Source organism: Mixophyes fleayi, chromosome 11 (assembly GCF_038048845.1).
Source record: "Mixophyes fleayi isolate aMixFle1 chromosome 11, aMixFle1.hap1, whole genome shotgun sequence".
In the NCBI taxonomy this organism is placed as follows: domain Eukaryota; kingdom Metazoa; phylum Chordata; class Amphibia; order Anura; family Limnodynastidae; genus Mixophyes; species Mixophyes fleayi.
This window is the reverse complement of record NC_134412.1, coordinates 33739673-33765621: the sequence shown is the minus strand read 5'-3', so window position 1 is coordinate 33765621 and position 25949 is coordinate 33739673. Positions and strand designations below refer to the sequence as shown.

General features: G+C 40.6%; 1 protein-coding gene across 1 annotated transcript in view; it reads left to right on the top strand.

Annotated features, from left to right (window-relative positions):
- Positions 1-990: 990 nt before the first annotated feature.
- Positions 991-25949, top strand: part of LOC142106713 (beta-2-glycoprotein 1-like) — a 47472-nt gene continuing 22513 nt past the window's right edge. Inside the window, exons 1-2 of the mRNA XM_075189704.1 lie at positions 991-1096; positions 18631-18771. Of these exons, the coding sequence (XP_075045805.1) occupies positions 1009-1096; positions 18631-18771 (229 nt within the window). The 5' untranslated portion in view covers positions 991-1008. The remainder of the gene's footprint in view (positions 1097-18630; positions 18772-25949) is intronic.

Here is a 25949-nt window from a genome sequence, read left to right as displayed (position 1 = left end):
AGCTATCCTGATCTCTTTTGAGAGTGGAACGGGAAGCTATAGTGACATTGCTGGGTCCAAACCCAAATTTTGCTATGTAGCTTGCCAATACTCTTTTCCACCCCTGCGTAGAGCAATGGAATGGTAGTGGGCACTCCTATTTTATGGAGTATGAAAATAAGCCCAACTGTTTCGGCTTTAATGAAGAACGTTTGCCATACAAGTAAGAACATTTCCAGGCTGAGCTGCAACTGAAGGTTTTGCGAAGCCTGTGATGATTCACCTTGATCTTCAGCCTGAGCGGCCAGAATTGTCTGCTGTGCAAAGCGTTGCACAATTTGGGCTTGGCTGGTTGGCTGCTGACTATCTGGAAGCAGGATTAGCTGTACTATTGATTTTGATGCCGACACCTGAACATTCTGTGACTCATCAGAAATTGAAGTCTGCATTATGACCTCTACACTTACAACAGGTGCTGGCCTCAGTGTATGAATGGTATGTGGACGTTCAGCTGACTTTCAAAAATAATTCTATTGAGTCAATATATAATAATATATGACAGAAAAATTGTGTGTCATCTACACAGCAAAGTTCCACCCACTGTTGACATAATCAACAAAGAACTAAGTATACAATAACACATAAGCAAACCAAAATTTTAAAGTTATAAAGAGTTTACAGCTTGCCACTATGTAGTCAGTGACTGACAGTCACTGCAGAAGCAGTCCTCAGAATTAAGTCATATGCTGTTGTCATTAAGAAATATGAGTATTGACAAGTATTTCCTATTACGTATCTAGTATTAGTCAACATGTTTGATGTTGGACTGTTTTATTTTTTTTCTTTGCCCCTATACTAACATTTTGGAAAAGGTCAAAGATCAACAAGAGAGGATGAATCAATAACAGTCAACATGGCCTTTGACACAGATTTTGTTCTTTTACATACTAGTTAATGGTTAATCACTAACGTTTCTAATTTATATAGAAGTGCAGACTTGGACATTTTTTGAGAAGTGACAACATTTGGATGCTTATGGTTCCAATCATGGCTAGGAAAACGTATCTCATAATGGCATTCTTTCTTAGCCTTGTGCATGATGTCTTCAATGATCAAGGTACATTATGATTAATTATTAATGACATTTGATATACATCAACATTACTAAACACAAGAAAGTAAATTATATTGCCTCATCTAAAGTTAACTTACCTCATATCAATCTGTGTAGTAGTGGAATGACTTGTTTTGTAATATGTCCTAAGCTTACAGTTCACACTATTGAACCTGGGACATGTGCAACTCACTAAACATGTGTAATAATATGGACTTTTTCTGTGTAAACCCCCTCATGTAGTATTCTCTGCACGCTTTTTTCTAGTGAAATAATCTGCATTATTATTGCATTATGTGATCTCACAACCTGTTTCTATGATTACCTTGACAGGGAATATATAACCTCTGGCCTTGAACTTGCCACTTATCCTTTTTTCCTTCTTAGCTTCCATGTATCTGTTTATGCATTGTGCTCATCAGTTGCTTGTTTCTGTCCAATCAGTTAGCGGGCTTTGAGCTAATCTGGGTCTGCAAGAAAGTTCACAGTTGACAGGATTTGGGGACTGAATTATATGTGGAAGCTAGTGTGAATTCCAAATATAGGTTAGTAAGATTTTTAGTGCGTCAATGATCAATGCCAGTGTATTTCAAATCCAGTCCTCAGGGAGCACGAACAATGTATGTTTTAAATATCTCCTTGCTGGATCTCCGGTATTCATTGCTGATTATAAAAGATCCACAGATAATACTAATTATGTCACATGTGATCTGGAAAACATGCAATGTTAGTGCTCCCTGAGGACTGGATTTGGGAAACACTTATCTATGCAAATGTTTCTTAAACCTGGTTCTCAGGACCCCTAACAGTCCATGTTTTCCATATTTCTTTGCTTTAGCACAGGTGTATTCATTACTGACTGACTCATTGTAACAGATCCACAGATGATATAATTAGTTCCCTTGTTATTTGGTAAACATGCACTGTTAGTTGTCCTGAGTGACTGGGTTTGAGAAACACTGCAACAGAGTAGGTGCTATGTGGTACTCTGTGCAATGTTGATATCAATGGAGTGTGCAGTGTGGCTTGAATGTGGTCTGTGTAAAGTGGTTGGCAATATGTGTGCAATATAGCTAGCAATGGAGTCCATGTCTGTGCAATGTGGCTGACAATGAGGTTTCTGCAATAAGGTTTATTTAATGTGGCTGGCAATAGGGTTCATTTAATGGGTTCCTGAAAATAATCTTGGAGAAGATTGGACTTGAAAGCCCCAGAACTTCTACCTTACCGAGGGTCCTATTGTTTTTAATACATATGAACAGATCACAAATACATGTAATACACATACCTGTCTAACTAAAACATTTTGCTGTGCCTGCTCCCCTCAGATTTTTTTCAGTTGCTAAATCTGGAGCTGAATTATATTGTTACTGCGATTTTTTTCCTTTTTTTTTTTTTAACACATATTAATTCAGGTTAGGTTATTGCAATTGCAAAATAAGTAGTAAAAGAAGAAATAGAATATTATCACATTGTCAATTGGCTCAGTTTGGAATGCATAAATGAATGCCTCCCACATGTGGCTGAACAAATCTTATATGTAGCAGCATGTAGTATGAAATAGAGTGGAGCACATAGATTATTATTGATGGATATGCTAAAAGAAATTGTGCCAGTTAAAAAAAATGTACAAATGTAGGCTGGTGTAGACTAATGAAGTAGTTCATTATAATCTGTGCTAGCTCACGTGTTGCTTTTGTAAATGATGTCAGAGTCGGTAAAATGGGTGAAATGAGCAGGCAGAAACTTGGGAGGGCTGCAAAGGAGGGTGAGGGGTAAGATACATATTTTCTAGTGTATACAGAGCTGCACATAACTTAAGATGTGTGCAGCTCTGCATAGTAGGTTAAATGCAACTACTGAATGGAAATATGTTTGAAGCATATCGTATGGTTTAAGCGTATGATACAGGGTGTTGCCGCACCCTATCAGCGGCAACATCGGTGGGACAAGCCGCTACCAGCATTGTATAGTCGTAGCACTAGGCTATCACAGTACAACATTTATAAATTGCATGAATGAAGAACACTGTATCAATGTACTTCACTGCGGCTAAACCACTCGTGGGTTTAGTTGCTTCTAACCAATCAAAGCAGTGACCAATCAGAGCGAAGACACTCTGTTTACAAGTGCCACCGTGCCCTGGTAGCCATGGGTATGCAGGCATTTGTAGTTCTACAAATGCCAACATACCCTAAAACTTTAGCCATAACAGGGCTTGCTGAGACCTGCAGTTCACCAGCAAATAAAACAAAATTTCACCATTCACACTTTCGCCTTTTTTAAACATTACATTACCCACACACCCATTGTACCATATGATTTGAGAAAAGTCCTGGTGCTATCAGCATGGGGCTGGTCTTTCCTAAGTGAAGGACCAATCTGGTTGACATTATAGCAGGAGACCCTACACTGAGTTTCTCTACTATGGTGTCATCAACCCAGCCAGTTAGAGCCTAGTGATGGTACAGGCTATTTGCCCATGTTGGTTGTCTTTCCGATTTTTCTGCCACCAGTCTAGGCTATGAGTGCTACTGCTGGTTACTATTTTAGGTGGGGTACTGTTTTATTAAAAAAATATTATTTTTATTTTTACTCGCTTCCAAGATACCTGCTGATGATTATGAACATCATCATCACATACCTTGCACAAGCAACAGATACGCCTCCTGACAGTTATATCTGCTGGTGTTTTCATCTCTGCATGATTACATGAAATGCCCTTACTGTACTTAGCCTACATTGCAATGACCATTCCTTCCCCGTTCCGCCTTGTTAAGTGTAGACAGGTGTAAGCTGCATCTCAGTTTATGCACTTACCCTTACGCATTTTTGGTGTGCAGACATATTTTGACCAAATAAAATGAACTTGCATCCAAATCTACTGAGGCCCAGTGAGTATTGGTGCAGCTCGTCCCGCTTTTCATATTGGGAGTTTTGGGAAGTATGACAACTTAACAAGGCAATCTACAGACACCTTTACATCATATTTACCAACTAAGAGTTGCCCTCTGGGATATCCCGGAGGTCAGAGAAGTGGGAGGGAGGAAGGGAGCAGGCCGTGGTGAATTGCGTTAGTGGCTCCCATCCTGCCCACTTCATTAGGGAGACCTGCCTGGAATTCGGGAGTTTCCTGAACATTCCGGAAGAGTAGACAAGTATACTCTACACACCATAGTATGCAGATTTTTCTCAAAGCAAAGCACTCAGTAAGAAACAGCTGCTATCATCCATTTCATTTGTTTAGCGCATTTCATATAACATGCACACAAGAAAACTCTAAAGTCACCTCTGAGAAGTTTTGCATTGCAGAGATCTTCTGTAGTACAGACATAACCCACTATGACCATGATTCATCTACTAAGGATGGGTAGAAGAGCTTACAGGGTTACAAACTAAATCTACTTCTGTATAATCTTAGATTTCGTCTTAGTTTTCCCAAATTATGCTTTTTCTGGCTTCATTTACAAATAGACAATCTCTCATGCACGCCTCAGAATAGAACACTGGATTTTTTTTCTGGTGCTCTTCAAGTGACATATTTCAAAAGATACCAAAACAGAACGCAATAATTTGTGCACAAAATCAACCTTCAGCAAAAAGAACAATTTAATTACACTACACACAAGCAAGTTATAAATGCAGTGCATTCTGCTGATAACAGCTAAAGGAACATTCCAATTACAACCAATATCCAGACAAAGTCCCTCTAGACAGCTTTGTAGACAAGACTGCGATTTAGGACTCTATTAGTGTTCATATTAACTCTTACTGGACACATCGCTGTAGCAATATTTTGTTATATCTGAAATTAATATCACTAGATTTGCTCTGCACAGATATTGAAAAAATACACAATCATTTATTTACCTATTTGATTATAACATACATGTGTTTTTTCTTGTTTATTATTTATTTTGCAAAAAAACTAATTTATTTCATTAAAGTTAATATATGTCTATATGCTATATGAGATATTTGCATTGGTTGTTTATGTACTGTCACAAACATAGCGTTTACAAGTAATCATGTAGCCACTTACTTTCAGTCCAGATATAGAGATTCTATCCCTGGTGCCACATCTTACATTCAAAGTAATCAAAGTTATGTATGTTTTAATCTTTAATTATATAATCAAAATTTTTCATAAAACAGTTACTTTAAAAAAATACTGTTTTTTTTAAAAAAAACTGTTGAGAGTAAAGTTTCCATTTTTGCAGATGTCACCTAACTTCAGAACAAGATGTAGTTTCTCTGCAGAGGAACTTTAATAAACTGGAGGATTGGGCGGACAAATGGAAGATAAAGTTTAACATAAATAAATGTAAGGTTATGCATGTAGTGATCAAAAACAAGAACGTAATCTATAAATTAAAGGGGATAAATTTAGAAGAATCTATAATGGAAAAGGATTTGGGAGTGCTCGTAGACAGTAGGCTTAGAAATAGTGCCCAATGTCAAGCAGCAGCTGCAAAAGCCAATAAAGTATTGACATACATAAAAAGGGGCATAGATGCAAGGGAAGACAGTGTAATTTTACCACTATATAAATTGTTGGTAATAACTCATCTTGAATACAGAGTACAATTCTGGGCATCACTCTATAAAAAAGACATTTTGGAAGTAGAAAGGGTTCAGAGAAGGGCGACAAAATGAATAATGGGTATGGAGTCACTTAGCTATGAAAAAAGGTTAGTTAGTTTAGGCATGTTTACTTTAGAAAAGAAGCATCTAAGAGGGGATATGATTACTATGTACAAATACATTGAGGGTAAATACAGAGAACATTCATGGGAACTTTTTACCCCAAGGACTGTACACAGGACACACGGTCACCCCCTAAGTTTAGAGGAGAGGAACTTTCATTACCAGCAAAGGAAGGGGTTCTTTGCAGTAAGGGCAGTCAAGATATGGAATTCACTGCCAGGGAAGGTTGTAATAGCAAATTCAATTGATATGTTTAATTTTTTAGTGGAAAAGGGTTTTTAGGGTTATAACCGTTAATTAAAATAAAGGACAGTAGTGGATCAGGAAGAAATAGGGCTGAAATATTGGGTCAGGAGGGATTTTTCTCGATTGAAACAAGTTGGCAGTTGCTTTATCTGGATCAATTTCAAATATAAAGACGGATTGCAGAAGATCCAAACAGGTTGAACTTGATGGACTGGTGTCTTTTTTCAACCTCATCTACTATATTACTATGCTACTATGTAAATTGTATGTGGGTGCAAGTGTGCATATCTACCCACAAATTTGCATGGATACAAGTTAAATTCGCTTAAGCGCAATTCAACTTTGAATAAGCATATAACCAACTCACACGTCTGTACTTGCATGGCAAGTGTAGAACTTATACCTACTTTGTGTAGGAGAAAAAAATACAACTACAAAACCAACTTTAGAAATGTGTGCAGCTCAGGTTGACATGGTTAACTTACATTGATGCACCATTATTGAATTCTACTGGCATGTGAAGGGCAAAGGGACTCAAATGTTAGATACAGTTAAAAATACGACACAAATTGTATGCATGTGCAGTGTGACTATGTTTATATAACATGCAATATTATATGCGCAAATTAATTTGCATCCAACTCTAAACCAAGGCCTTTATGTCCCATAGGATGACTGTGCATCCTGGACTACTGTTGTAGTAAATGCATCATCATGACCTTCTATTAGAAATTGAGTTACAGGAAGTTCACTGACTTCAATGGCACAAAGGGTAATTAAAGGGCAAAAAGTTTTTGCCGTATCTATCAAGGGGTTACCATCTTGTTATCGCTGGGTCTCTCCTGTGAAAGCTAGTCTGTTTTACAAGGATTGAGGTGCAAAAATGAATGAAAAATGCTTTGTTATTTCAATAAAGCATTTGATCAATTACATATCGTAAAGTTTAAATCTGTGTATTTAGTGCACAGAGATCCAACCTAATAGTACTGCACACAATGGCTCTGATTCATTAAGGCATGCAAAATGAACGCATTGAGCATTTTATTAAAACCCACGCCCGTATTCAATTAAAAGTGGGTCTGAGGAACGTCTCTTGCTGGTACGCTCTGCATATACAGCACTTGCCGTATTGAAACAGGCACAACACACTACTGGATGCGTAGAAGGCATATGTGGAATATAAAGTCCTGGCAGAATGCACAGAAAAAAAAGATTCAGTTATTGTCAGATGTTAATAATATAGTCATTAATGAAAAAATATTATTAAAAGAAAGAGTTTTTGTTTTTTTTCCTCCTCATGAAATACGTTTATTAGGATATTATTAATGTCTACTGTTCATAAAATGCATTTACACAGTTGTTCTTGAATGCAAGCAAATGTTCTAGCATTCATACGCGTCATCACAATCACTTACACCCGCCCTGTGGCTGGTGCAAGTGATACGACGGAAACCACGTACCTTAGAGATGCTCAGAGGTTGAATCAGATGCTGCTGCGTGCACTCGACCTTGGCACGTCCTAATTGTACATTGGCTACGTGCATACGCCCCTTCCCTCACTCTCCCGCCCATGAAATCGTAAGCTGTTGGATGTGTCATTGGCGTTCCAAGATAAATTGGATGTACTTGCGGTAACTATAGTCCGTTTCTGGCCATGCGCAGAGCAATTTAACCCAAAATAAGCCATGTATCAGCATTTAATTTCTTTCATGAATCAATCCCATTGTTTCAAGTAAATTGCATTGCATTTGGGGCAGCACGGTGGCTAAGTGGTTAGCACTTCTGCCTCACAGCGCTGGTGTCATGAGATCAATTCCCGATCATGGCCTTATCTGTGTGGATTAGTATGTTCTACCCGTGCTTGCGTGGGTTTTCTCCGGGTGCTCCGGTTTCCTCCCACACTCCAAAAAACAATAGTAGGTTAATTGGCTGCTATCAAAATTGAACCTAGTCTCTCTCTCTCTCTCTCTCTCTCTCTGTCTGTCTGTCTGTGTGTCTGTGTGTCTGTGTGTGCATGTTAGGGAATTTAGACTGTAAGCTACAATGGGACAGGGACTGATGTGAATGAGTTCTCTGTACAGCGCTGCGGAATCAGTGGCGCTATATATGTAAATGGTGATGATGATGATTGCCATTGGAAGTAATGCAGCAGGGACAAATGTCAAAATGTGTCCTATGCACACTAAACAAACACCCCAAGGTCTGTTATACAAATAGAAGAGTAGAGATGACACTTCAGTAAAGAAGTGGCTGGCCATCAATTGTTATTGAATGAGGCCAATGTGAGTACAGACAAGGGTGAGTTCTTCAGAATGACAGGGTTACTGGTATGTAACCATGGTTTCGATATTTGGCAGCAGTTCAGTATTCAGTAAAAAAGTGCATGTTAGCTTGAGTTACCCTTTTTCTTTGCATGAAAATTATTTAGACATTTCTAGATGTTTTTTAAAATATTTAAAACAGTATTGAATAGCTACATCTAGCTCATTGCTAAGTACACAGGCTTATTTTCAGTGTTTATTGATTGCTGTGGATAAGTAAAATAAATGCAGCTAAACTTAAATGCCTATGTAGCACAATAACAGCTGACTGAGCATGATGGGAACTTGTGTTTAACAGCAGCTAGAGTGTGAAATCTTTATAATCCCTTTCCTATTAACCAATCAAGGGATAGATTTATATTACTCCATAGCTGGTGCTTATTAAAATTATCATGCAGTGAACAAGGTTAAAGATGTAAATTTTAGTTATTGTGAGCGGCATTTTGAAAACTATTATCTTTTAAGTACTTTGTCATACCGCCCAACTTTACAGCTCTTTGAATCGCGGTGCACGGTGCAGCAGGTGGGAGATGGTAGCTACTTGCCAGTAATTTGCACTACTGAGCTAAGAGGAGTGGTGTTCACCAGGGACCCCCGCAAGGAGTTATGGTCATCACTTCATGAAATGTGCAGGTCGCGGTTCTCAAACTCAGTTACTAGTGAAGTAGGTAGGTGACAAGAGAGTGGTCAGACGGTCTGTGTTCAAAGCCAGCTGGGAGCGAAGTTCCGAATCATGATCCAAAGAGGTGTCGAGAAAGCCAGAGGTCAGAAGCCAGACGAGAGCTGCAGGACAGAATCAGGAACCAGAAGAATAGGCAATGCCAAGTCGAAGTCACAAGTCGAAGGAACAAGCCAGATGCTTGGGAATAGGGAACAGAATGCAGGAATAGGTAAGTATTGCTGGAACTAGGTAGACCTAATACTCTGGCACCCTATTGGTGCCTCAGTCTCCTTTAAATAGCAGGCTTACTAGTTACCTCCGGCAGTCAATGATGTCACTGATCGCCGCCGAAGCTCGGAATCTAGTTCCATTGCCGGGCCATGAGAGCGTATGCGCAAAAGTGCCGAAAGGACAGACAGGGGAAGAGCTTCCCATTGCTAAGCAACGGGACATGCCCAGCTGTTGGGGAGAGGCGTCAGTCCCCGTGTGGCTGTGTGGACAGACTATGTAAAGAGCATAGCCACACCCCTGTTTGTTACTAGCTGTTTTGAAGTGCTAAGCCACCCAGTACCCCCCACCCCGCAAAATACCCATTCATTACCATGCACACTAGTGGCAGGTGTGAGCTCAAAGCTGCTCTGTTATGTACAGCAGAAGTAAATGGGTTATCCCTACCAACTTGCAGATCCCTGGGACAAATGGGTTTACATAGGTGGAAAAGAGCCCTCCAACTGGATCTGTTCTGGCTAAATCAGGACAGTTGGGAGGAATGCATTGTTGGTATCTCTGCTTACAAATAGTAATAATCACAACGTCAATAACTTTGATCATTACAGAACAAAGTAATTTCCATGTAGTTGATTGAGCAGTATAATAATCAGCAGCTTGTTTTAAGTTTCCATTGACATCTAGTGAACATTATTAGTATTACATGATTAAAAAATAAAAAAAAAGAAGCCAGGCTTGCAACGATTTACAAGGCCCCAATGCAATATCCTTGTTTCTTTACCTAAAATGTATAATATGACAAATCACTACAATACAATATGTAATCAGAAAGTAGCATATAGGCTTCCAAAGCTTGGTTTGTAAGTATCGGCTTAATCTCATTGCATCACTTTGTGTTGCTGTAATCTGTAATACCTGTAATATCTAATCATATATGTAATACAAAAGTAAACCCTCAATAAACAATATGAATAAAAGTCCTGGTGCTAGAGGGTATCATCATGTTCCTAAAACACTAAATCAAATATTCTAATACATATTTTTATACATAATGTATTTATATAGAGGAGGTCATCAAAATGAATCCTAAGATATATTGATTCATTTAGATTTATGTATGTGTGGGAGTTCCTATACAATAAGCCTGTCTCATGCTTCCTCCTTTTACGTCTGCACTCACTTGAATATAAAGATAAAAGCAATTACCTACAGGCTCCATAGCCACTGCCTCCAATGTGACAGCTATACTTACACCCCTGCCCATAATCTCAGCATCCATCTCCATAATTTTGTCAATGCCATTTCTCTTCATTTTCTGACTTAAAAGGATATACAGTATTATATTCAGAATAAAACACAAAGGTTCTGTCATATTAACAGGGAAAGAATTGTGAAGACCAAATATTGATGTTAATTTCAACTTATTAGAGGAAATTGTTAGTTAACTGTAGAAAGTGCAGGATTGCAAATATGTGTCACGGGCACTAGGAGTCTTGCCCAGGAATTCACCAGATGACTGGGCTTACCAGAGTAGTGAAGTTCACACAACGGTCCTCTGGTAGCAGGGTGACTAGCGGAACATATATAGATAGAGAGAGAATGCCAATACAGAATAGGAAAGTCAGTGACTTGCAGCAATCTTGGTCAGTGAATCAGCGACTAGCTGATATTGTGGAAAGGCAGATTTGAACACGGAGATCAGTATGGATGTGAGCAGATGCGTGGAGGTAGTAGGGAAGTCAGTGGTCTGCGTACAGCAAGTTGTACCACTGCTTAATAGGTGAGGATGTGTACAGGTGTCGATGAGTGGAGGCATACAAAGGATAATAGGATGCAGACACTGAGAGCACAGAGGAACTAAATCCCAACAGATATGCAGCGTATCCAGCAAAGTCTATAGCGGTATGTGTGGTGCTGCTTGGTAGAGACTTGCTCAGCACAGATATGCAGGCCAATAATGGATAGTCAATCACAATTATGCATATAACGACTGAGTAGTACAGTTAGTTCCAAACAGATATGCAGCGTAACAATAACAGTCTATAGCGGGTATGGATACCGCCGCTGAGAGGGAAAACTTGTTCTAGCGGATATGCAGAGTAAACGTAGAAAGTCAATAACAGATATGCATACCGCTATTCAGTAGAACAGTCTGTCCACAGGGAGATGCAGGGACTGCAGAGACGCTGGACGGCAGAGACGAGTGTAGGAACCACAGGTGAGTAGATCCGGTAATTAGAGTCCAGCTGAGGACACAGGCAGAAAACAGGAGACTGTAGCAGGTATGGAAACCAGCGATGAGTATAACAGGAATCAGCAGGTAACTGAAGACCCTAGTAGAACACAGGAGACACCTTCAGAGACTCACAGGGAATGAGACTCAAGATCAGGCAATGAGGTAATGAGCACAGGTGCCTTAAATAGGGAGAGTTGCCTGATCAACCAATTAGATTAAAAGCAACAGTCACAAGAGTTCTTGGGTGCTGCGCATGCGCAGTCCATCAGGATGGCGGACGGCCGCGGTTCAAGATAGGTGCCGGCAGGAAGGCTAGGGAGCCACGCACCAGCGTAGAGGCACTCACGGTCCGGTGAGTGACAATATGTTTGACCACAACTGTATAAATGTGCTTTCCCATACATGTGCCTTCAAACATACAGAACATCCTCAATGGCTTCCCATTAAAAGTATATACCATGTCTATTCTTTGACACCTTTGAGGACATGAAAAAAATCAAGATGTTTTAAAGTACTTAAGAGGCTCTACAATGTGCTGTCTCTGCCACTTAAATCTTATTTATTCCACTATAAAGTAAACTTTATTTAATAATAGCGATGTGCTGTTTGTATTTTGGCTAATTTAACAATTCAAGTTTTACATACATTCAAGTCAAGCCAAATTAACCCGTGAATTGGCCCCGCTCCTCAAATGTGATCAAATGTTCCAATCTCGCAAAATTTGGTTGCTGCCAGGCGGTGACAGCCCAAGTTTTCTGACTTTCTGGGAATTGTAGCCTTGCTTCATAATGCAATAAAGGCAACACCACTACAACTCCCAGAAGCTCATGCACACGCCAATAGTATTACTGGACCATTCAAAGAGCAGTAAATACTGAACACCTCTAAAAAGAGAGAGCTGTTGGCCAGAGAAATGCAGGGAACCCTGTCCTTTCAAGTATGTAGGGAGGTTTAGGAAAAGCAGGTAAGTGTGTATTTCATTTTTAAATTCTTTTTTAGGTATATTATTTAAATACTAATCTAAGAACAAAATGCCGCTCAAAATTATATAATTGTATGTGATTTTTCAGCATTTTACCTTTTATGGTGAACCCAAAAGAAAAAAACAAAATTCCAGCCTGTTTTTGCCAAAACCAACACCAAAACACAAAAAATGGTTTTAGAAACAAAACTAAAACCAAAACATGGATTGGCTTGCTCATCTCTACTAAATAATTTCCCTTACCAATAAAACACTTTGAAATTAGTCTCAACCCTGGGACTCACACCATCTGTATTTAGCTGTGTCCTAGAACTTACATATAGCAGGAACCACCATGGATCAATGTTGGCACTGCCTGGTGCATTCTGTACTGGAGAGAAAATGGCCACAGACTTTTATTTAATAATTTCCATCATAAACTTAAGGAGAGGACCATACTGTGCAACAAGTGCACCCAAGGGCCACAAAACCATGCCCACTAACCAAATAAAGAGTCACCAATTACTCGCTAACCTGCTTCTCATGCATGCATATTGAAGATATCTGATCCCATAACTGGAAAATATCTCCATCTAGCCTATAAAACCTGGGTGTGCATTACACCAATTCCCAGTGCCTGATTGAAAATGAGCCCATCATGCCAATAACGTCAGACATTTTGTTTGTTCAATTTTTTGAGGATTCTTTTAAGTGCCTTAGTGTTAATGGCCTGTTTCCATTTTAGCTAGTGTACCATTTCAGAGCGTGCACCCATCTAGCATTTTGCTGATTATTATCATATCTGAGCAAATATTGGCTGCCAATTCCACAATTGTGTCCCCACATCATTACATTGCATCGTAGTTCTAGTGATTTTTTGCTATTTCTGGGATCACTTGGGACCAGAAAATGCGGCACTGTGCATTTGGACAGCATCGGTTCCCAAATTCTGTCCCAAAGGCAGCACTGCCAAACTTATTGCTACCTAGTGTATGCATGTGTTCCAGCATATCAACACTTTAAAAATGAAACAGGACCTAAAAATTCAACAATAAACCATGTAATAATTGCAAGCCCAACAATTTCCATTAATCAGATGTATGGTCTTCTTCCCACTTTACACTACCTCTGGTGAACTGGTATCTCATCGCTCAGTCCTTCTGTATAAATAACGGCACCAGGAATCTGTGGGCAGATGCTCAATAACTACTGTACCTTATCTACAGAACATATACAGGAGCCATGTGATCTCTTAAGCTTAATCCACTTCAGTGGGGGAACTAGCGAGCTGTGTGCCGGTGCAGGGAATCAGAGAGGAGAGACCCGTTGCCCACAGCTCGCTAGTTCCTTGTGCAGTGGTCCCCATTATCTCGATGGGCCCCAGTGCACCACACCTGCTGCACAAATGGTAGTTCCTCCACTGATCCACTTACATTTGCTTAACTGATCAGTCTTTAACCAGCTGATGAGAAAGGCTAGCCCCCACCTCTCAACTTAATGTCAATTATGGACAGTCCTCCAGTCTCTTTTTTTTTTTGCAGGACTGACTAACTCTCTTATTCTTGTAGCTTCACAGAATGCAAACACTGCCCTAAATAATGTTACCTTGAACCCTAACAAGCACACTCTTACAATACTTGTCAATGTCAACTTCAATATCATAGGAATAATATGGCGCCTACTATCCAGGCTGAAGTCAGTCTCTTCCACCCTGCTACCACCCTTCTTACATGCCACCTTATATCAGGACAGCCCAATGACTGCAAGAAGAATGAGAAACCTGCCAATACTCTTTACGCTGAGCTGGCTGCATATAAATAGCTCTATCGTCTTTACTTTGGGCACAACTGGGGACCATAATCTCTTATAAGCTCATAAGCCTGTGAGAAAACTACCCATGTGTCCCAATGTGCATAGTAGGAGGTTATTAACTCTCAGAAGTGAGCAGGGTATCTGTGAAGGGCCAAGGTGTTAATTTTGAGAACTGGATTCTCAAATTTGCTAGCCCAACATTAACCAAAGTCAGCCTTGACCACTTATCCAACTCCAACCTCTTTTCATTGTAACTCACCATATACTTACCACTTAAGATGATCTAGTGACATTGCATTCCAAACCTTCAGCAGAACACCAGCTAGCTATTCACTGGCCCTTTTATTCCCATAGTAACACTGACAGCACCACAGTTAATATCTATAATAGTGCCGCCGTGCAAGTTGTGTTTAGTTCACCCAATCAGCAGGCAAATTCGTCCCATTTTTTTTTCTTTACAATGTTTAGAAACCGCTCGTAAAATATCTGGCTTTAGCATGCAGTAGCTTCTAGCCCAATGCAATTCAGCATTGGTACCAGTCCTCTAGGAGGAGAGCACATGTTCGGGCCCCGGCCCAGCCAAAGCTAAACAACACTGTGGAGATGACACTGACGTTAATCATACTGTTTCCATCTCACAGCTTCTTTGTACTTTCACTTTTATTTTAGCAAGTTGTGGTGTGGTTGGAAAGGGTCTCTCCAATGTTCTGTTACAGCTTTGCTGTTACTGCTTCCCATTTTATTTGAAATGAGAAGTGACTAGGTTTCTTTGCTGTCAATATGTAATTATAACATGATGAAATTCTTTCTTTATGACTTTTAGAAAATATATAATATTTATTAGATAACATAAAAGGTGGCATCATGATAGGTTGAAACTCAGCTGTGGAGTAGCTTTGAATTCAGTGTCGTGAAGGAGTTTTAACTTTATCTTGAATTTGGGAAAAAGTATATTCGTTTCCCCTCAATAAATAATTATTTGATGGTAGTGATGCAATTATTAGGCCAATTATGTAAATTTAGGTTTCGTGTCAGTTTGGGCAGACTAAGTGTAGGGAGATTGAGAAAGGGTGGTAAAATGTTTTATATTTTAGTGATCAACTTGACCCAACTATGTAGTGAGGCAATTGTAGCTTTGGAAGTATCTTTAGTAAGTGGTTTACCTTTAGGATGGAGGCATAATAAATCCTTTATAGGAAAAGACGTTTTCATGCCATTTTCCCGAATAACCCACGGTTTTAAATAATGGACTACATGCCAATCCTTAAGATGGTATAGTGGGCAGACCAATTGGTAGTATTCTAGGTTAGGAAATGCTAACCACCTGCATTTTTGGGTAGATACATACAACCCCTATCATCGCCAAATGAAATATCTTCAGTAATGTAGCTTGTAGTAGCTGTGGGATAATCCTGAACAAATACAGCACTTTAAGTAGCAGCATTATCTTTATGGATGCTGTTTAGCTCAGCTAGGAGACCTCATAATTCATCCAGTCCCTAATGAGCTAATTTAATTAGGTCAATAAGATAAAATAATTGCAATCTATAATTTCCTCCTCCTTAGCTGGGATTTGAATGCCCACGTAGCTCAAAGATTTCTCTTGCCAGGTACATTTAACTATAGAGTGAAAATGATGCTCTTCCAGGAGTAGATGAAGTGCCGGCAATGAGGACTCGGAGCAGCTCAGGTAGTTGATAGGATAGTAACTCAATTAAAATATGGTATATATGGTAATAGGCATTCTGAACATGTTAAAAGTATATATAGTCTTTAACAGTAGCATGTCTAGCCTTCCAGGCATCATACAGATTATACCCAGCGAGGGACTGATAAAATGATATGGACAGGTCATAGCTGGAAATTTCCCTAGTCTGGTTGGATGGGCTGGACCTATACATCTTTGAGTTAGGGGTTATATTAAAGTCGCCAATTAATATTATTGATCCATTTCCTGTTTTCTGGATTTCATTGCAAACGTGAAGGGCACTTGTTTTGTATTGGGTCAATATGTTGAGATCAAAGTGTCATCTCTATTGTCTAATTTGACTTTTAAGACTTTTAAGACCATCTCTAAAGTGTTGAATCTGTTAGGAGTTTGGCTTCTAGTGCTGATGTACAAAGTCATATTCTGGTTTAGTTTTGTATGATTAAAGTGGAGGCAGGGGAAGGGCAGGGAGAGAAACAGGGTAGAAGGGAGATATAACCAAACTGAAATAGCTCTCAGATGAGGGCTAGATATTTTGTTGCACAAAGTAATGCAACAAAAAGTAACTGTGTAACCTGGTCCCCACCACTCAGCTGTACAAACTACGACCTAACATGAGTATGGTTCTTTGTGGATACTCACAAACCATAACATCTACTGATTGGAGCAGGTATTTCAGTTCCATTATAGAACAGTAGAAAGTTGTGGTAGATTTCTCTGACAGATAAAAGGGAGAAAATAAGCTAGTAAGATATCTGCAAACAGCTGCAAATCCCCCAGTAAACTGTTGAGAATGAAAAAAGTTTGGCTGCATTTAGTATTCTCTCTTTTACATGGAGGTAGTGAAGTCTCATAAGTGTATCTCAGGCACATTTTTCAGCTTTGGGATATGATAGATGCAATCAACGTGGTAGGAGGTGGCTTGAAGAACTTTATCGGTGGGACTGTATTGCTGAATTTAGTTTTTCTGGGCCTCATTTTGGCTTTACAATTAGTAGTCAATAGTTAGCTTTCCCAGGGATTATTTGCAGGATGTACGGTGAATTGTGTTGTTAAGCTTTGAGGGAAGGGGGTCAAAGTGTCTTTGGTCATTTAAGTTGATATTTATTAGGGAAATGTTCTGCCAAACTTATTTGTCAAGTCACTGCAGCCCTAAGTTTTTTTTAATCTGAGGCTCTTGTCCTGTTAATATATTATGGAAGAGCCCCATGTCTTATCAAATTTAATCAGGTTAGTAGTTGGAGAAGAGTGAGAATACTTATTGGGTTAATTGTTTCTACTTATGCATCTCACTTATGCTCTCAATATTTACTACCCACATTCTTTTTTTCCACACCTGACTTTTGGGAACATTTTCTTTATCACCCTGAGGACTCTCTCGCCAGTGGCCTAGTTGTTCTTACATGCTGACTTCTCAGACTGTCACTGCATTCCAGACTAGTTGATACCACTACCTCCAGTTCTTTTCTTGCTCTTGATCTACTCTCTTTAAGTCCTCTAGAGGATGGGATAAGTTCTGATCCCTCAGGCCGTGCTCCTCACTTGGGATGACCTCTCCCCATCTTCCAAGTGTCTCCCCAACAATGCCTCCCCAAGACTGCAGCCCAGCCTGATTCAGCAACATTTAAACTAAATTTGGAAATAACAAATAACACACCTAGCAGAAACTGTTGTTGCCTCTGTTTGTTCTGCTGGACACAGGAGGAAGTAAATGTGCCCTCAACTTTTATATGACGATGAATCCGGACATTGCGCCAATCACCCTGCTCTCTTCCCCTTATCTCTCTCCAAACCCTTATGAAAGGGTTCTAAAGTCCCTAAATTTCACTTGCTCCTGCTATATGGAAAAAAATGCACTTAATTAATTAATGTAATTATTTAATTAATTAAATATTATTAAAATATATATTTGAATTACCGACGTGTGTGTATATATATATATGTATGTATATATATATATATATATATATATATCTTACTCCACCTATATACACTGAAACTCTCCATCATTTTGAGTGATCTCCATGTGGTCAGTAGTGACATATGTTAGTGTGTGGTACAGTAAAAGATTCAGTGTGCCAGCAGCTTTAGAATTATTAAATGGTATATTTAAATGGTGCTGAAGCATTGGCAAAGGCCTCCAGGCTACCTCTTTTGTATAGTTTGTTAGTGGAGAATGTTGTCAGGCAGACTGAGAATAGATGAACCACTGCAAACAATTCTGCAGTACGTTTTTATCCTGTTTTATGTCTCCAGGCATGGCAGCTGTAATAGTCCCAGAGCACACCTCTTTGCTCCATAATTTAGATTCAGGAATAACTCTTTAACTGACATAAACAATCATGGATTGATGAGGTTTTTTACTGGTAATTCAGAATATATATACACAATAAAATTAATATCTGTAAGATATTACAGAATATGCCCATACTACTACTACTATATAGTCTATATACACTTTAGAGTCTATAAGAGAATATCTTTAGTGCAAACTATATAACTATGATATATATGTATTTAAGAGAACGCTTAGAATTTTATTTTTTTTCGTTGAGACGATGATGTAGAGATTATGATTGTTGGGGTTATTTTAATCTAGGACCTTTAAGATGACAGCATTATTTATTATAAATGTCTGAATTTGTCTACTTCACCAGGTGTTTTAGATCTCTGTCCATCAAGGATGGGGAATCCTATAGGTCAGACTTGCCAAAAAGCGTGTACACAGGACCAAGATTGCCCGAGGAAGAAGCAGCGGTGTTTATGCGATGGCGAATGTGGGATGAGCTGTGTTGCAAGTATGTCTACACGAATAGCTTCAATAGATGGTTATAGACTGACTCTGCATCTTGTATCATTATAACAAAATTGAATTTCATCCAGATGAAGAAGATTGATGTAATCATTTTAAAAAACTAATTTATTCTCTACATTAGTGCTCAATCCAACCCCTATTTTTAGCAAAGTGGGAATTTTCTTCAACTGCGAGCTGCATTAGCCAGGAAAACCGTGAGCATAATTTAAATAGTGCAAGTGCATTGCATGTGCTAAAATGTTCATCTTCCATAGTGATCTTGTGCTTGCTCGTGTGTTGTTCCAGGTGCACAAATATGTAAACAGCTGCAACGTGTTCATATTTTTCTGGTGTTTTGTAGCATGTGAGGTGGAATTGTGACATCCTTTCTATCCTTACCTCTCCTTGACACATGTGCTGTAGGTGCAAATGTGCAAAGTCGTGTGAAGGCATTACCGACATATCTAGAGCCTAACCCCTCTTTTAAATAAATGTATTGATAAGTTGATCTACTCTCAGCTAATTTCTTGTTTAGATTTTAATTACATTGATTTCTCGAGTGCTGATCTCTAAGCATTTGATCAGCTTGTTAACGTTGCAGTGTTTTACATTTGCATGTCATTAATAACCCATTCTCTCTGAAAAATTCTATAAGCACTTCATAATAATAAACATATTTGCGTACTTAATTGACTATTCAATCCTTAGAAATCATAGTACAGTATTTATTGCATAAACAATTCATAGGCCATCTTGACCAGTATTAAATCATATTCTTTTATCTGTTTCCCAGTAATTATTGCATTACTGTCAGCACAGAGCGTTCATACATCCTATGCAGCAGGCTAACCCATAATTCCATGCTTCTGTCTTTTTTATAAGTCAGTATGGCTTTGTGGACACTTTAAACTGGCAGTTGAATTTAATATTGTATATATATGTATCTATACTTTTTCCAGATTCCCATGATTCAATAATTCCCTGAAAAAAGTTGTATTTTCTGCCATAAATCATCCTTCAATTTTTCTTTAATATTTGGTGACACTTTTATGCTTACGCTCTACAACTCTTGCGGGACGTTGCCACACATGTGGAAGTAATCTTCTGTTAATCATTTTATGGTGCCATCAGAGGAAATCATCTTTTAACACCTCCATTCCTCCTCTAGCAGCAGAATTCATTTTTAGATACTCCCCCCAAAAACCATAAAAAAGAGAGCCTATGTTGAAATGCAGGCAAAGCTGTGTAGTGAAATGTCAAAGAAGGACTGGATCACTCCTTGCCTCCTTCTTGAATTGTGAACTTGTGAATTGTGATCTGTCACTCAAACAGCTGAGCCAGATGGATGCAGCTTTTGTTTAAGTCTGCTGCCTAGGGAAATATACTTACCTCACCCCATGACAGGGATGCCTCTGTCAAACTAAATTATTATTATGTACTGCTACACTAGAGCATATGCAATAAATTAAAAATGTACATATACACTTAAATATGTACATGCATTCATTATGCTTTCTTGAGTGCCAGTCATATGACCACCTCCCCATACCCAATGGGGCAAAGGCACTTAAGGGCATCAGAACAGGAAAAGGGGGGGTGGCTGTGGGGTGGCCCTCACACCAATGGTAGGAAGGAAGGGATGGGATGGGCAGGCAAGCTCATCCTCCCTTTCTCTCCTTAGTGGTGAAAAGAGCCAATGAGCTGTGGCGGGGAGAGGGCCATAGATGGGGGGAAGCCAAGAGTTTTAAGGATGAATGGAGGGGCAGGTAGCATTCCAATTTGTGATTCCAGCTTCCTCCACAAACAGATAGAGCCTTTTACTAGTCAGAGCTGCTACCATAGGCCCAAGATCAGAGTGACCTATTGTCTTACCTCTCCTTACCTGTATCAAGTCCAGCATTCAGCAAGGCACAGCAGAGAGGCGTGCAGATCCAGTAATGGTGCCAGATTATGTGACCACACTGAGAGATCAACTACAGGGCACCTAAATGAGGACAAAGTAAAGCAGAAAGCCTAAAAGTGTAAGTTACAGAATTAATGCAGACACAGTTAAAAACAAGTAGCAGCAGAGTAGAAGCCAGATACTGAGCTAGCAACAATTGATGAGTGAGTTATTATTATTATTATTTTTTATTTATAGGGCACCACTAGCTATCCGTGGCGCTGTACAGGGACAGACAGAAACACGATACAGGGTGAGACAGCACGGTACAGTTAACAAAAAGCACAGTAACTTCGAAGCTCAATGTACAGCTAGATGAGAGGTGAGAGCTCCAAGCGGGGTAGAGAGAGGGGTAGAAGGGCAGGAGGACCTCGTGGAAGAGACAAGGAGCTGAAAAGCAGAGTTAAGGTGGTGGAGAACAGAAGGAGAGGAGGCCCTGCTCGAAGGAGCGTACAATCTAAGGGGAGGGTAGGACGGACAGAGACGCAATGGTAGGAAGAGGGAATGGGGAGAACAGAGGCAGAGACGGAGAGGGAGGAAGAGGAGAATGAAAAGGAGGGAGGTAAGAGGGGGACAGGAGGGAGGGCAGGAGTGGGAGGGGGGTAGGGGGAGACTGTGAGGAGGTCAATTAGGTGGGGGACTGGAGGGCTTTAAGGAAGAGGTGGGTTTTTAAGGCCCGTTTGAAGCTAGACAGGTTGGGGGAAGTTCTGATGGAGTGGGGGAGCTGGTTCCAGTGGAGGGGGGCAGCACGGGAGAAGTCTTGGATGCCAGCATGGGAGGAGGTAACCAGGGGGGAAGAGAGGCGGTGGTCATTAGCCGAGCGCAAAGGGCGGGATGGAGCGTGAATGGAGATTAGGTTGGAGATGTAGGGAGCAGTGGAGTTGGAGAGGGCCTTGAAAGTAAGAGTGAGGAGCTTGAACACGATTCTGTAGGGGATGGGGAGCCAGTGGAGGGATTGATAGAGGGGGGAGACGAGAGACGAGAGGAGCGGCGAGAAAGGAAAATGAAACGAGCGGCAGCATTGAGTACAGAGTGAAGGGGAGCGAGATGAGAGCAGGGGAGGCCAGTAAGGAGGAGGTTACAGTAGTCCAATCGGGAGATAATAAGAGAGTGGACAAGAGCTTTAGTGGCATCTTGGGAGAGGAAGGGCCGAATGCGTGCGATGTTGCGCAGCTGGAAGCGGCAGGATTTAGCTAGAGAGAGAATATGAGGGGCAAAGGAGAGAGAGGAGTCAAGGGTGACGCCGAGGCAGCAAAGTTGAGGAACAGGGGAAATAGAGGAGTTGAGAACGGTGATAGAAAGGTCGGAAGGGGAGGGGGAATGAGCGGGGGGAAAGATAATAATAGAGTTGCCACTTCCCTCCCATCATACATCACAGGGAATACAGGCTGAAGTTCCAGAGGCAGCTGGTGGTGAACCAGAACTTGGCCACACAACCATATCCCCACCCATGAAACCAGAGTGTATTGCTCACCCCAGCAGCAATTGCACTCAAGCACAATGGACCAACATCACAAACTAGGAGGCAGCAGGAGATTACATGAACATGGGGACTTCCAGTTCAAGGGTGTATATTGCATCAATGTAATTCTTTAGTGGGCCTCTAGAGCTGCCCACTTTTCCTCCCGTCGATTTCATACCACGATACCCTAATGATGACATGGTAGGGCTCCACAATGTGCCTAGTTGCCAGGACATACTGCAAATCAGCCAGGTCCCACGTTATGTTTCACCTTTTAGACACGGATACCAGCAGTATAACTGGTGTCCCTGTTGCAGTCACAATCATCAGGAAGCAAGGACCTATCACAGCAGCAACCCAGAACAGTTCCACAAGTGGGGTGGTCATCTATTGACAAGGACTTTCTGTCATCAAGCTCCAGCCCGCTGCACAGTTGACACAAAGTCCAACACGACAGGCAGTGTAACCTCATAAGCTGACATGACTTCCACATGTATTTTTAGACAAAAACTCAGGTTCGGATAGCTCATCAGAGTCCAAGGGCAATTCTGTTTATAAGGTTTTAAGAGCAACTGTGCATAGTGAGGGCTAACAGGTAGAGGCAGAAGTTACCAGGCCAAGTTGTGGGCTCATTTACGGGGCATCTTGGGATGATGCCTTCACAAATATCTGTTGGATTCTGGCAATGGGGTGTGACATTATGTTGCAATTTAGAGGCAGATGAGGATGGATACTATGAAGGGTGATTTCGTAGATATTTTAACTTATGTGAAATTGATAATTGGGTGAGCAGGATATTTCGGCTGTAACATAAAAACTCATTCGGACATGGCATTGAGCATACTAAAGTACACAAATTTTATAAATTCAATCTATAGATAGTTTGGGGGTGGATCTGTTTGGAAGAAGTACAACGAGTCTTTCAGGTTGAAGTTGCAAGGCCACAAGCCCACAGATTTTTGTTTAAGGGACATAAACATTTGGCTAAGATCATAAGGCAGTTCCATAGTGGACAAGGGAGGCGCAGCACTACAGTCAGCAGCAGGGAGGCTTAGTATGTAATGCGAGGAAAGACTTACGTGCTGGGCTTCACATTGTCACTGTTACGGTGCTGGTAGTTACAGGTCTGATAGTCAGAGCAGGCCTGTACACGACCAGATGCTGAGTCTACTAGGTTCAGAATAAGGAGGCAAGACACAATGTAGTTCTTCAATACCTCAATGAAAAACACATATATATATATATATATATATATATATATATGAAATACAAAAAGACAGGGGGCGCCAAACATAGTGTATTAAAAGTGATATATGACACTCTCCACAGATGTATAGTGCTCGTACCGAATATTCAGTAAATCTGGGCCAAGATTAGCAGTCACTCTGATGGTACCGGATAAGATAGAAATCCTCTCAGCGAGCCCTTTATTCAGATGGCACATCCAGTCTGCAGATTTATTCTCCACTGCACATCACAGGAACAGGAAGATATCCAGGAACATATATAAATATGCAGATGATGATATGCAGATGTCAATTAGCCACGACGGAGCGTGACAAGGTGGTAAACACAATAGCAGTCTATTCACAGCACAGATGATAATATGCAGGTGTCCAATAGCCACGGCGGAGCGTGACAAGGTGATAACCACAATAGCAGTCTATTCACAGCACAGATGATAATATGCAGATGTCCAATAGCCACCGTGGAGCGTGACAAGGATAAACACAATAACAGTCTTGTTATATGCACATAAACAGACTTGCAGCAGGCTGTGAATCAGTAGAGGCACAATAGAGAGAAAACAAAGTTTTGGTAATATGCACAAGATGATACTTGCAGCAGGGAAATCCCAGTAGAAGTGCTCCAGCACTAGGTAGAGAACTGAAACTCATACACAGGAAGACACAGGATACACAGGAGTCCAAGGAATCAGGCTAGCAACAAGTTGCACTGACAGTAAGCAGATGTCAGTGCTGAGTTTAAATAGAGCAGGTAAAGTGACCATGCCCTGAGGGTGAGTCATGTGATGCACAGAAAAACAGAGCAGACAGGGAAAGTAACAAAACCTGGTCAGGATTGTTACAGTCACATTGTGCAAGATTGCAGTGCAGGCTCAGATGTGTGTACATTCAGCAGGACTTTGGCATCCACATCACATGGAATAAAACTAAGAGCTCCAAGTCCATAATATCTAATTTGGGCATAGAGATTGACAGAGGAAATCTGGAGTGCAGGCTTCCAATAGAGAATGCAGCAAAGCTTGGCGAGATGATTAGCCTTTGTACAGAAGCAAAGAAAGACAAAGCAGAGCAGATGAAATACTTGTTGGGACTGTTGAACCATGCATGCTGAGTGATTCCAATGGACAGATATTTAAAAGGCACATATGGGGCTAGAGAGCACCATAATGAGAGGGTGGGCCAGGAAGAGATGTTGAGGCCAGCCACCCCTCCTGGGGCCACTGCTGGTAGAAAGATTGAAGGAGTTAGTACATGTAGCACAGGAGTATGTAGTAAAAAAGAGAAGGCAACATTATTTAAAACTGCTTTTTAGGCAAGACAGCCTGACGTTATGGTGCACACCTCAGGAGGAACAACCTAGACAAGGTGAAATCCCATGATTTAGTCAAGAGCAACCAGGGAGACATTGTAGTGCTGTAACCCTAATATAGTCAAATAGCATACCAAAGTTGTCTTGGTGAGGCATGAGGATGAAGTTGGGCATTGACAAGCTGAGGAAAAGAGTAAACCCATCCATTAGCAAGCTTATTGACTGTTGCAGTTGCAGCAGCACAAGGCATAAGGACATAGGAGTCATGGGGTACACTTGTCAGAAGTTGCTCTGGACCTACTTAACAAAGGTGCTGAAGGTGGTTTTGTACTAATTGGTCATGGTTGATGGGGGCTTCAGTCCTCTTGGGCAGGGTCATGACTCATGGGGATCTCGTTTGGCAGAGAAAGTGGCACACAATACATAGAAGTGGTAGGGATGCAGCAGCCGCATGCAGTACCACCCAGGGAGGGCAGCAGCTCACCTCTCTCCAGTTTTAATGAGTGACTCCCCTGGGTGGCGTGCATGGTATAAGTGAAAAGCTTGTATGCTGAATGGGCCTGGTGTCTGGGGGGCATTGTTATGGTGACTACATGGTAGATAGAATATGTCCTAGTGATTGAATTTGGTAAGTTGGTTTAGTATTGTGCACTGCTTTTTTTTCCCTGTAATGTGTGTAAACAAATAGACGGCTATTTTTCCCAGTACTGATGTGTGAGCCATTTCTTGGTTAAGTGTCAGCAGGGTGCCAGTTGGTTGGCATATACCCAGCTAAGTGTAGAGAATGAAGCATTCAGCAGTAGAACAGAAAGAACCTGCAGCACTGTGGTAAAAGAAGTGTGAAAAAAGGGACAGAAAATATGTAGACAGATTCCAAATTTCCCCAATAATATATACCACCTACATTAAGAAAATGGTGTCACTTGCTCTGTGGCTGAGCCATCCCCTCACAATCCATTAACCAGAGGTTGTATCCTGGAATGGTGGGGAGTGGTGGGGGGAAGAAGAAAGACCTCCTCTACTAAATAGTATAAAGACATCTGTTCTGGAAAGCATCTTAATTCTATACACATTGCTTATTTTAATTATTTATATAACTTCCCAACATGTCAAAATGTCATTATTTACATATTACTGTAATTTCCGTCTTTATAATACTAATGCACCCCAGGCATTGGCCAGGGAAGTTGTGCTAGCTTATTACTAAGATGTATTGCCCCTG